General features: G+C 41.5%; 2 protein-coding genes across 4 annotated transcripts; both read right to left on the bottom strand.

Annotated features, from left to right (window-relative positions):
• Nucleotides 1-1,246: 1,246 nt before the first annotated feature.
• LOC116252642 (lysM domain receptor-like kinase 3) lies at nucleotides 1,247-3,592 on the bottom strand. Its single transcript, XM_031627050.2, has one exon. The coding sequence runs from the start codon at nucleotides 2,630-2,632 to the stop codon at nucleotides 1,406-1,408; it is 1,227 nt and encodes a 408-aa protein (XP_031482910.1). The 5' UTR covers nucleotides 2,633-3,592; the 3' UTR covers nucleotides 1,247-1,405.
• A 148-nt stretch (nucleotides 3,593-3,740) lies between these two features.
• Nucleotides 3,741-12,622, bottom strand: LOC116252641 (uncharacterized). Of its 3 annotated transcripts, none has more exons than XM_031627046.2 (10): nucleotides 12,468-12,621; nucleotides 12,286-12,329; nucleotides 9,516-9,679; nucleotides 8,043-8,098; nucleotides 6,517-6,598; nucleotides 6,063-6,422; nucleotides 5,585-5,970; nucleotides 4,743-5,015; nucleotides 4,612-4,668; nucleotides 3,741-4,136 (listed from the first exon to the last, which is right to left on the bottom strand). In XM_031627046.2, exons 3-10 carry the CDS (start codon nucleotides 9,640-9,642, stop codon nucleotides 3,954-3,956), a joined length of 1,524 nt encoding a protein of 507 aa, XP_031482906.1. In that variant the 5' UTR covers nucleotides 9,643-9,679; nucleotides 12,286-12,329; nucleotides 12,468-12,621; the 3' UTR covers nucleotides 3,741-3,953. The 3 variants fall into 3 exon arrangements, with proteins under 3 accessions (XP_031482906.1, XP_031482907.1, XP_031482908.1); XM_031627048.2 differs by lacking the exon at nucleotides 3,741-4,136 and adding an exon at nucleotides 4,143-4,538 and having other exon boundaries at nucleotides 12,468-12,622; XM_031627047.1 differs by lacking the exon at nucleotides 12,286-12,329 and having other exon boundaries at nucleotides 12,468-12,603.
• Nucleotides 12,623-13,675: the final 1,053 nt, after the last annotated feature.

The following is a 13,675-nucleotide window of genomic DNA, read 5'->3' on the forward strand; positions in this document are numbered from 1 at the left end:
ATCCCAACGAGCGAAAGAAAAATATACTGCTCAAGTGGAGGCAAGGGTATAGGCCATTGGCGGAGTCACATAATGGCTCCTCACAAACTTTACGTATTTTTTATGTTAATATTTCATATGTTTGATTGTTTATATGTATATATATGCGAGCCTGACACCCACCAGCTAAAATTTCTGGCTCGGCTAGTGTTGTAAACCCATATTGGGCAGGTGCTCTGCATCATCACTACGAAGGTTGGAGAAGCCGTCAAGCTTTCAGTTTTTAAAGAAAGACTCTGGTCATGGTCTGAGCAGACCATGACTCTGTCAATTGGATTTTTCCCTTTCTTCCCTTTGATTGGTGATGGGGAGGAGCGAGCCATGACTCTGTCAATTGGATTTTTCCCTTTCTTCCCTTCGATTGGTAATGGGGAGGAGCAGGTTCAAAGGTAGACAAGCTAGCACCCATTGGGACCTGCAACTTGGATAGTTTAAATAGTATAGGAATGGAGATGAACAGGTCTAACCAACTGACCATTTCTTCTATTTGCTTCACATCAAAAACTGCAACAACTTCGTTTTTTATTGCAGAACACGAGGAGATGTTTAAATTCTTGTTATATAAAATCAGCCACCGAACGACACCCCTGGATGCGCGACTCCGCCATCGCTCCTGAGCATTACTTCTTCACTATAAGGCAAACCTCACAATTAAAATCATCTATTATCAACCTTCGTATACTTTATTTATTCACGGGCGAGGCACAGGTTTGGATGAATTCAAGAATGTCATCACGCATTCCATGCTCGAAGTTGAATTTGAGGAACAGAACGTTGACTATAAGACTTTGAGGAAAAGCGAGAAAGCGAATCGAAGTGATTTGAGAAAAAGAAGAAAGGATCAGGTTTCCGACTAACTGTGGGCGGAACGTGGAAGAAATTAGTTAAGCGGATTCTTCGGCAGATAGAAAAGAAAAAAACCATGAACTAGAACAAATCATGCGTCTAGAAAGGGTAAACATCGTCGACTAATGAAGGATTAGAAAACAAATTGATTATAAACTCAGGGAGAGCTCTGTCGCAACAAACGATCCCACAAGCGAGCGTCGATGGAGTTAGTTCAATATTCCGTCTTCAATCAGAAGACCAACATTTTTCAGCATTCATTCCTCATTAGCTTGATTAAAAACCTTCCTCTCCAACAATTTTGATTTACAGAAATTAAACAAGCAAAGAGAATTTCTCAATCCCAACCAAGAAAAAGAAAAAAGTAAAATTACCCACCATTGAGAATATCTGAAAGAATGTTCCACATATACTTATTAAATGCATCCCAGACGGACGTCAGACGTCGAGTACAGGGAAGCGTAAGACAGAGAGGAAGAAAGGATAAGTGAGGGAGAAGTTGGGGGGAAGCTCGAGTCTTCTACCTGGGGCCTACGGTGACAGAAATTTCAAGCGGTGGCTTCGTCTTCTCCTCCCATGCCTTCGACTTCATCAGCAAATCCGATATCTTGGCTGCCACGTAGCGCATTTCTGGCCGTCGATTTGGATCGTCGTGGACGCAATCAAGGGCCAAACGTACCGTTCGTTCGGCGACGTCCACCGGGAAGGAGTCCCCCAGCCTTCGATCGACCCACCGCCGGATGCGACCCTCCTCCGCCCCCTCCACCGCCTTTCTGGCGGTGTCCACCAGCGACACCCGCACGTAGTCCTTTCCGGACCGGTCGAATCGGTACTTCACCGGCTCCTCGCCGGAGAGGAGCTCAAGGAGGACGACCCCGAACGAGTAGACGTCGCTCTTTGGGCTGATGGTGCCGCACTCGAGGTACTCCGGAGCCATGTAGCCCTTGGTCCCATTGATCCTCTGCGGGCTTCGGGAGGCACCCGCGGTCGCCTCGCCGGAAAGCTCGGCCGCCCCGAAATGCGTGATCTTCGCCGTGAGCGACGGGTCGGCGATGATGATGCCGCTGCTCTTCATGTGCCCATGGACTCGGCTCTCACCCATATAGTGGTGGATGTACTCCAGCCCCTGGGCCACGTCCGACGCCACCTGCATCCGCGAGGTCCACGTCTTGAGCACGGTGAAGCCAGGGTTCCGAGGGTTTCGAAGGCAGTCGGCGAGGCTGACGCCACGAACGTACTCGTAGACGAGGTAGATCTGTGCGCCGGAGACAGTCGCTCCGTGGAGCTTGACGACGTTACCGTGGTGCGCGGCGCAGGTCGACCGTAGCCTCACCCGGAGTTCGTCGGAGGTGGACCTGAACTGTCGACGTACGACAACGGCATCGTGACCGCCCACGGAGCATTGCCACGTAGGAGATCGGCCGATGGTCTTGGCGAGGAAGTTGTTGGTAGCCCGGCAAATCTCCTGGAAAGAATAGATTTGGGGGTTCTCCGGGAGGGATTCTCTGAGGCTAGCGAGCGACTGCCTACTGGAGGAGGAAGCCCTCGAGTCTCGGTTGCTCCAACTCGTGTTGGTGGTGGCCGAATTGGCGATCACGTCGCCGCTGCTGCTGGTGGAGGGGGCGCGGCGGGGGATCCTTGACGGCGGTCTGAAAGGCGGTCTGGCTGGTGATATAACGTCCTTCTTCCCAGTTCTGCACATGGAATGGTGACGTAGCCCTCGCAGAATCCGCGACCAACCTTGCATCCAACAACATAAGTTTGCGCCGGAGGTGGTAATGGTGATGCTGGATCAGCAGAGCCATACCATTTCTAGAGCCCAGAGAGAAAGAGGCGCACGGGCCACAGAGACGGAACAACCCTTTTGAAGGATGGAGGAGACAAGGAGCGCTCACCCACCCAGCGCTCACCCACCCAGATGGAATCACACCCAGCTCTGGCGAGTGGGAGATCCCATCTTGGCTATTTCCTTGCTTAACAGCCGTTTCAACGAGGTCTCCTCGTGGGTCATGCTGGTGCAGAACAGTCCGCACAGCATGTCCCCAAGTTGGGCAACGACCCGCTTCTCACTTGAAGAGGTCTGAAACTGAAAGCAACTTAAACTCCAAATGAAGGTCGGCTGACTGACATAAGCATGCTGGTGCCAGAAGGTTCATTTCAGTCTCCACGGCTAATAGCGGAAGGTTTTTGTTCTTGGGTGGTGTGAACGCCGACGAAAGAAAAAGGAAGGTGGGGGTCAAAGGACAGAAGTCGTAGCCGTGTGCTTGAAGCCTCCACTTGTAGCTGACACGAGTATCTAGCGGGCGGGCGGAGGCAAAGGGCCACCACAAACCGATTTTCTTGAGTTCGAACGACGGTTTGCCTATTAATTGAGTCGCCAGCTTCATCCCTGTCCAGTCTGATATACTTGAATGAGCAAAGAGCAAGTTCCCCTTTAATCAGATACTCTCTACTTGATTCGAACTAAAGGGAGTACGAACAAAATAACGGCTTTCAGACGCAAAATGGCTGTACTAGCTTTCACTTCCCAATCAAATGGCTATGAGTTGAAGCTCGTCCATCCCTCTCTGTCTAGCCAATCCCCATCTTATTTGTTCAAAGTGCTCTTTCCCAGAATAACACCCAGCTATGCAGGTGACATGACGAAAAGTCATACATGGAAATTGTCATCTGACAAGGATATGGGCTTGGATGAATATCCCATCGAATGCATATCAAAAATAGCGAGTAAGAATCGGTGAGATATTACTGATTCCAACCCAACCTAGAAAGGCGAGAAGATGGGCTTAATGGAGTCTCGATCTTAGATCTGTCGAGCGATTTAGTTGTTATATGGTTTTCCTTTCATGCATCCCTTTAGCTTCAAGTGTTGAGTCATCTTTTTCACTAATATGTACAGAATCGACTACAACTTGCGGGTATCAATATACATTTTTTTTCTAGCACCTTTCACAAGAAAAGAAAAACATATGGCACAGGAAGGAAAGAGAGGAACGAAGATACACAATTGGAGGTTAGACATGCTCGTACTTTTGTTTTCCTTAGTAAGATCTGCCGCCGACTTGCTTCTATACAGTTCTTCCACCACGACTCATGAGTGTTTTCTTGCCTGGCAGCGAGATGATGCTTGATGGTAAAGCATGCTGAAATGGCACAGACTGCCGCCCTTTCGGGTGAGCCGCCAACTCCCGCACTCGCATCAAAATAGAAGCTGGAATGGAAATGGAAGTGTGCCTCCTCCTTTGTTCAACCTGCCAAGGTGTAGATTTTTCTTTTGCATCATTTCTGAACTATCAGAGAGATCAGCATCAACTAACCACCGAAACAATTAAATGGCCTTGCTTTTTTATTTGGTGGCTTCTTTTTAACCAGCATAAGAGCCTACTAAAGTGTTTGCAATGTGCTGCAATTTCTCACTTGGTCTGCAAGAAGCACCTTTGTGGAAAGAGCCTTCAATCCCACGATAAAAGATGCATACTTGGAAGGAGAGAGAGGTCCAACATTCTGCTGCTCAAAGTGGTTTCGGCTTTTCTATAGCCAGGATCATAAGAACCGTTCCGAGTGGATGTACTTGTTCTATAATTTATGTTTATGCTCACGACTTTAGCAACTACAACTTCAGCATGGACCGCATCCACTCACAGAAGGTTCCACTGGACGGTGAACTAAAAACAAACATCAGAAACCAGGGACGGGAGGGAGAGAGATGAGGAGAGAGAGACTAACCACTTTCTTGGTTTGTAGTTGTGCATAGCTTGCTTTCAGAAGATTTCTCCATTTATCCTGCAAATTTAGACCGTTCAGATAAGATAATGGCATTGATAACACAATCAAAGACAGCAACCTTTGCTTTTTACCTTGAGATCAACTGAAGTGCGGTAAGCAGATGCTGAGAACTCTAGCCTTTTTATGTCAGACCACCTTCCAACTCCATGACGTGAGACACCCTCAACTAGTTTCGTCACCTCCTGAAGGGTCCACGATCTGTGATGCTTCCGTCTAACACCACCCTTCGCAGTCCGAACCCTGGCAGCATAGTTGACTGAACCACTTTCCGACCCACAAAAAGGTCCACAGGTTCTCTTGGGCACAACTATCATATGTTCCTCGTTCTCCTTTGAGTTGTCTGTCTGCCAAATGAAAAGAAAAGAAATTTGAAGCATCATGCAAAACCAGCTTATTTTTGTTACATTTGTACGTACTTCCAAATTTTGCTCTAAATAAACCTCACGGGGATAACTCAAGTTCCCAGTGAGGACCAACCCTCGCTGATTTCATTTTACCCTTTACTGACTCAATTAGTCATTCAATTACAACAGAGAGACAGAAAAACAGGGTTGATCAGTCCCCATATGGGACTGGTTTCCCCACATATATTTATAGAGAGAGAGAGAGAGATAAACCTCACGGGGATAACTCAAGTTCCCAGTGAGGACCAACCCTCGCTGATTTCATTTTACCCTTTACTGACTCAATTAGTCATTCAATTACAACAGAGAGACAGAAAAACAGGGTTGATCAGTCCCCATATGGGACTGGTTTCCCCACATATATTTATAGAGAGAGAGAGAGAGAGAGAGAGAGAACACTGAACCGTTAAACGCTGCACTACCTTAATGACAGGCTTTGCCAAGGAAATACAAGCGTGACATGCATAATTTTCTGATATACATAGGTGAAAATGTGATAGAAGACTTACAAAAAGAGATGTGCAGTTTTTCCTTGGACGACCTCTCCGGACACGAAGAACAAAAGGCACCTGTATACCAGATCCCCCAATAGAATCCTGCCTGCAAACCAATGCCATGCTCTCTAAGTTCTTCCAGTGTTTCTGGCCAGACGGCCTTGCCTCTGACAAGCTACCAAGTGTACTTTTCAATGGAGGCTCCAGTTTTCTAGCGTGACATCTTGTCTTTATCTCCGATGATTCTTCAATATACCTCCGTGTAGGCTTGCGCAATCTCTTAGTAGTTGAAAATGTCCTTTCAGCATCCTCGACATCTGAAATCCCATAGTTGGTATTTGTCACTTCCACCAATCCCGTAAACAACCCATCTTCACCATGTACCCTCGGTGTGCCAACATCTGTGGATGGAACATATTACAACTAATCTTTTACAATAGGTAGAGGTCGGAACGGGTGTACAAGTAAAAAAAAAAGAAACCCCTTATATGACCTGAAGACAGCTGCTTCTTGTCCAAGATCCTGGAACTACTGTCAAATTGAGAAAGGTCATGCAAGCCCAGGGAAAGCTGACGCTTGAGCCAAAATTTGTCCTTCATGGTTGTATCTCGTCCAAATGTAAAGTGAAATGCCTCATGAAGCTCGTGGATGGTCACATTATCAACTGGCTGTTGATTTTGTTCCAATCTAGCTTCAGGCAATGACGTTACTGCACCAGTTTCACCAGGCCTTCCAGCATCATCATTGTTCTTCCTCAAAGGACTTCGGCACTGAGCCTCTGATCCCAAATTTTCAGAACCGTATGTCTGACAATCATAACCCAAATGAGCAGCTGGTCCAGCGAAACTCATATCTGAACAGAAAGAACCCAAACAGCAAGGCAGGGTAAGCATGAAGTCAATTTCTCTTAGTTAAGGTTCATAATCAAGTCAGTTCACGAGGCTCACCCATAAGATATTCACAACAGTCACCTAAAAGAGGTGTCACGTTCAGATGCTCTTGCTCGATATGCAACAAATCATCTGAAAACTGTAAAAGGAATAAATATTAGTCATCTTAAAGGAAGTTACACCAAGAAACTGCAACCCACGTAGCTCTTTAAAATACGCAAGTATGATAAGCGGGAAAAGGACTAGTATGCTAAACTCTAAGCAACTTGGAATAGTAAGCGGTTTAATAATTAAAACAGAAAACTTTGCATTGATCAATCAGGAAACAACATACTGATGCGCACACATTATATGGGGAAAAATAACAAGTAAAACAAAAAACTTTGCATTGATCAATCAGGAAACAACATACTGATGCACACACATTATATGGGGTAAAAAAAAAGGTATGCTGCAGTCTATGCTATCCATAGACAACAGGAAAAGAAAAACAAAAAACAGTAATGACTTTCCAATTGAGATTGAACCATGATAGTTGGACTCTCCCAACCATCTCTGGGAAAACTCTTGGATCCAACAGAAAGACAGAGAAACAGAACACAATATAAATTCTTCTTCAGATTGGAATAGTGTTTCAGATGTGTTTTTTGAGAATGAAGAGTTTAACCCCATGTCGAAGAGCACAAAAAGGGAGGTCTCTATCCCTTCTACAAAAGGATTCTATCCGCTTTCTTTTGGTTACACATGCCTTTTGGCAAAACCAGATGGCTGTTAGTCTGTTTCTCCTTTTAGTCAAATACCAATGAGTACTCTAACAATGGTCCAAAGACAAAAATAGGAAATGACAAGCATTTATGGGGATTGTAATGATTCTTATATGGTAAATTCAAAAGCAACCTGCACTGTTTATTTATTTATTGCACAAAAATCAGTAATTGAATACATCAGGATACTTATCACTATGTTTTGAAACTAAAGGCGAACAGTGCGTTTGATGCTTCCACCACTTGAAGACACAACGACAAAAGTACTTCCGTTCAGTTTGAAATCTTCTAAGTCAAAAATTACACGGCAGACATTTTTTACATTAAATCAATGGCATGTTTAAAATTGATACATCCAAATATGCAAAAAAAGCCAAAAATGGCCATGCATTCATGGAGGAAGTAATGAAGTTCACGGAATGACACTAATACCATGACCATCAACACCACCAGTGCCATTGCTGTTACTTATTTTTCTTGTTATTTATTATTATCATTGTTTTATAACTCAGTAAGATAAGCAGAGAAATTGTCATTCACTTTAAGCCAAGAAACTTTTGAAGCAAAAGAATTCCCACAATTGATCACTGCAAGTTGTGGGTTCATAAACTGACATCAGGCCTAGGTTTCCAGCTGGCAGCTTCATTAAAGAACAAAAATAATACAGCATAAGCCAAGGATTTACTAACATTGGAACTCTCACACATTTTAATATACCTAAGAACTATTCATGTGTGTAAATGCATCACTTCATGAAATCTTAACTGAAAATTTTTGCCCAAACTCAAATAAGGGACACTACAAATTTCAGGTTAATACCTCAAACTTTGGGTTCAATTCTTGGTCTACCCGTGTTGCATCCAAGTCCATGGTACCTGACCAAAAAAATATAATAGAAAAGCATATAAGACAACGTGAGTACTAGATTAGATGCCATGTCATGCATCGCCAGGATCTACAAAGACGACAACTACGTTCATTATCCAAAAGTAGCACAAAAGAACCTAGTAAATGTAGTGATCATAGACATCTACATTGGCACTTATTTATTTTTAAATGTCATAACTCATGACGAAACCATTTTCCTTTGGCATTACTGAAACACAAGAATGATAAATGCCAAGAACAATCAGAGGCAACTAGTTGTGCATGCATCCTTCGTATCTGAGTGCATTATCAGTTATCAGTTAGTTGCAGCTACTTGCAGGCCAAACCGCAGACTGCACTTAAGTTATCTCCTGAACATATTTGAGTGATAAACAGCTCAATAAGTCCAAAATATATACATACAATTGATGGGCCACCAAATGACATCTACAAGTTCCAAGTAGTTTTAGGTAAAAACTAAAAAATCAGATAAAGCCATTGCCAAAGTGTGCTATAAAGAGTGCTTCTTGTGCTTTGTAGCATAGGCACAATTAAAAGATTTAAGAACCCACGAATAGTGCAAATGGGAAATGGTGTGTGCCCTTGCATTACAAACCACACCTCGCAAGTGAGATGCACATTATATTTCTTTACTAAAACTTAAAAGGTGTTGCTGATGACGCCTTACCCTAACTCCCTAAGCCTTATCCTCTCCTCCTGCAATCCTCCTCACAAGGTTGACCAGTGATGGAGGCAATGAATAAAGGCCAATGATGGGTGGCAACAGATGATAGCAGCAGGATATGAATTCCCCCCCCCCCTACCATTCAATCTATAGTTTGTTGACATGTGTTTATTGAAACTACTAGGTCAATTGATCTGACGGAAGAAAAGTCTTCTGACAAAAAAGAGGACGCTTATGTAGAAGAATCTTGCTATATTTGTCCTGGTTGGATTTTTATGTTTTATTCTACAAAACTTTTCAGGTGATTTCTCCCCATATTTTCCTTTCAAACTCAATAAGCAATCACTTTGAGATTTGACTTATGTCTAGCTGTCAAAAATGAACTTCAACTTGACTCCGTATTGTATGGATAAGGTTGCTGATAGCTTGTCAGACAAGATATAGAGTGGAAGATCGGCTTGTTGTTTTGATTCTTAATTGACTTCTCTTGCTCAGACAACTTGACTGTGTTGTTTTGATGCTTAATTGACCGTCTTGTTGTTATACCGAATGTCTTCATCTCCGAACATTTTAACCACAAAACAGCCAATACAACAGGCATGAAGATCGATAAGACGATAACCTAAGTAAGTAATCCATGTACAAGCCAAAACGGCTTTTTGCTCAAAGTATGCAAGCATATTCCATTCAATGCATGATAGCATATTGTGATGTCTGGGATCAGCAGATAGAAATACTACCATCGAAGTGGCTACAAGGAAAGTCTTCAACTGATAGGCACTTATTTGGATTCTCCAAGTCTGTGGTGAGATTTTCATATGTTTTGACCTCATTCTCTGAATCCTCCAGCACCCTTTCTACATCCATTTGTTTGTCCTGTCAAAGCATTTAAACTACCAAAATCCTGGCCAATTTCACAAGAATAAAGATATTTGAGAAAATCTACCACCTAGCATCTTGAAAGCAAAAACTATGATATGTTGCATCAATGAGATAATACACAGCATATCATGACAATCATATATGGTAAAATTTCATCAACATAAATGACACAATATCAAATGCTAGCAACCCCAAGAGCTAACCCAAGAAAATGTGTGAAACACAAAAAATAACATGACACCAATTTTCACAGAAACCAAAAAATATTTGAGTACCAATAACCAACCACTGAAACTCTACAAGGAACAAGCTCTGGTGAAATAATCAAAGAGCATCTCAGATAACAACAATAATACCGGACATACACTAACATCATGAGTTGCTATCTCTACATACAAACATACAGCAGACATTTAGAACACCACATTTAAAACAAAATCTGTGTCAGGTTTTGACTCCACAGATTAATGTATATCTTAACAAGACAATTTTGCTTATTAAAAAAAAAGTTCAAGAATCTTGAAGCAAAAGGAATGTCATCTTAGAAAATAGCAGCAATGTCAACAGAAAAATAAATGAGACTATTTTCTCATGCACGATTTCATATTTTCTGTAATATTCTTATTCTAAAAAAAGAGCTACTATTTTTAGCTTGAAATAAAAATATCAACAAGCATATGAAAAACAATTGCCAAATATCATTTCAGAATTAAGGGAATAAAAAAAAAAGAGGCTTTTCATGAAACATCCCAAGCAAACACAACATCCGTCCTCACTATACAACTGAGCAAATAAGAACTTTTCTCCACAAGACACAGAACTGAACAACTTTCATGTAATACATTCTGAGGAAAAACGAAGACAACTACAATAACTACTTGGAAAAATAATTAGCTCGGTTGAAAATACATCCACATTTGATAACTAAAATATGAACAACAAAACAGCTAATATCATTCCCACATAGCCTACATATAAACAACAACAATCAAATGAAAATGCATATGCTTACATTTTCATTCTTTGGGTTGCAGAAGTGAAGGATAGCTTCAACTTAATAAAAGGAAGCACAAAAAAACAAACGATTTTGATATGCAATCAGAATTTTAAAAGTCTCTTGGAATAACTTGCTTCGAGTAGCTGCATTAGCTGGGGACCCCAGGATCCAACATATTGCCATCAAACCAAGTTCAACGTATGCAGCATAGTCACAAATATCCACAATAATTTCAAAAAATCACATTTTTATCAAGTAGAAACATATGCAACGTTTTTAACACGAAAGTCCCAAAATATTTTCAAAACATCACCAAAAAATATTGTTGGCAATATTATCACATTTCCTAAAAGTCTTTTTTAATGCAGTTGCAGCGTCTGTTTCCATTTTTGAATTTTTTTCTTTATTTTAGGTTTTCAAAAACTATTCTAAATCTTTATCAATAAACAATTTATATACCTTTTATTTTTTAATTCATGACATTTTGCCTGAGGAAAACATATTTGCCACTAAGATTTAGAATGACTCCAGGACATCTTCTCAAGAACCTAATGCCTATTGGACACTGTAAGTCTTGGACAAGGCATATATAGTGACCCGATCTTTTCCAACTAACAATGTTAATGGATGATGTCAATATATGACAGACAGCTGGTGGTTAAGATATAAGGATGCGCTGCGGGTCACATGACGAATTGAGAGGGGAAAAAAAAAAAGAAACCAACCAGATGACTCATAGAATCCATATTTCTTATTCTCTAGCAAAATTATGGAAAATGGAGAAGCTAGGAGCGGTTAGAGAGCACTTTTGCGAATCAAGGTGCAGGAATAACTGATGGAACTTTTTCCTGAATGTTGAAACAAATATCCTCAACATCTCAGAAGCTAATGACAAATCCTTTGAATACAACAACAAGCCAAATCTCTCAACTATATATTTCAGAACTCCTATTTCTACTAAATTTGTAACCTATTCTGTCATGTACCCCATTAAAACAGGGCGTAGAACTGCATAGAAAACAATGTACGGTACCAAGATCATTTAAAGTGATGTATACAAATTTAACTAGCTTATCACGCCTTGAGCACCTAGTGTGATGTTAAAAACTTAAAACACTGATTCTCGTCCTTCACATGAGAAGACAGTGGAAGCACTAGTAGCAGCAGAAGCATATGAGGCAGCAACATCACAACCACGATCACCAGTAACGGCTGCAGTACCTAGCCCCATGTTCATAAATAAAGATGGAACGTTCGCGGTGCACTGTAGGAGAACTGAAACACCTCTATACCTCGAAAAAAACAGGTGAAGTGTCTAGCATGGGATGAATCTTAACAATAAGCAAAACAAAAAGGTAAAGCTCCAATCACCCATCAAAAGAACCTCAGTCGCCATTTTCCGGAGCTCAAAAAACAAAATAGATAAGACATAATGACAGTTCGACAACCGAAAATAGCTAAAAACCAGAGAATCGAAGGGATATGGTAAACTCATTGCATTACGAAATACCACCAACATGTGGTAAACGAGAAAGCAGTTCATGAATTCACAGTGAAACTACTTAAAGTGTGGAAACTTCAAACAGGAGGAACCGCAAACCAAAAGGAAACACAAGAGCTTAACTTCCTACCTGATCGTTCCCAAGAATCCCAGAAAACAAAAACTAGGAAAGACCTGAAAAAAAAATTACATGAGAGAAATGGCCAAAGAGAAGAAAAGGAGCTGGAAAAGTCGAAATCAAAAACAAAACGACAACTGAAAAGGATAAAAAACAGACACGGGCACGACCTTGGAAGAGACCTTCACGCTTACCAGAATATCTTCTTTGCAGTTCCGACGTCCGGCCGAAAGAATAACGGAACCTTCGCCGAGAAGCAACGAGGAGACCGGAAGAGAGAGAGAGTCAGCCGCCTTTCTACGTCTCGGCTCAACGGACGCCAAGTGAGTAAAAAAACCACAGGCAAAAATACTCTACCTGGAGTCCGCTTCTTTCCACTTCTGTAAGGACACGTGGACCCCTCAGAAGGCTCTGCGCTGCCGTTTATTTCCACAATAACGTCGCTGCAACGGCGCCAACACTTCCCTAGGACCGGCCGCTTCTGAGCGGGTAGGATCTCACTCAAATTGAGTTATCCAGACCCGACATTGCAGAAACCGGGTCATTTTCAGTAATTGGGTCCGGTCAACAAAACCCAAACCAAAACGACTTTACATCCAAAGGCTTAAATTGGGCCCTTCTTATCTGACATTTTGCAAAAATTTTAAAAAATTATTGATTATTGAAACTTTCACTTAAAAAAAATTATTTATTGGAACTTTCGACATAATGATTTATGGATTAAGGATGCACATCTTCAAATGTATTCGTTTATATTCAGTATTTTAGTATTTTTATGTGCATTTGATTATATTCAGTATTTTAGCATTTTTATGACTCAAATTTTGTACCTATTATGTATAGAGTTGACGTTTCAAAAATTCAAAATAAAAGTTAACCACCAATAATTATTACATCTAAACATCTATCATCATACCATGTTTTGTATAATAAAAATACAATCTTTTATAAAAACATAAGAAATATATATATATATATATATATATATATATATATATATATATAATTTCTTTCATCAAACAGGTAGGTTCTGAATCTCGTTTCTCAAATTCTACCCAAAAAAAAATACGCACCTCTTAGAAGGCCAGCAATTCCTGGAATCGGGTTTCTCAGATCAGACGTAAAAGTCCATATGAAATGCTAAACCCGATCCGTTTATTCTCCCTCAAGTTTGAGTTTTATCGGTTCTGGTATCAAGACGCACCTGACCCGACCCGTGCTTTTGTTGCAAGGCCCAGGCATTGCGGTTTGAGGCGGTGGTTGCCCGGCGTTCCGTGGCCGTTGGGTGGGATCCACTGTATCTTTTCAATGTCCCCAAACCACGAGAGTTTCTTGCGGATTGGACCGGATCCGATGAAACCCGATATTGTTCCTTTGCAAATCCTTTCTCTCGAATCTTAAA

Source organism: Nymphaea colorata, chromosome 4 (assembly GCF_008831285.2).
Source record: "Nymphaea colorata isolate Beijing-Zhang1983 chromosome 4, ASM883128v2, whole genome shotgun sequence".
Taxonomy (NCBI): domain Eukaryota; kingdom Viridiplantae; phylum Streptophyta; class Magnoliopsida; order Nymphaeales; family Nymphaeaceae; genus Nymphaea; species Nymphaea colorata.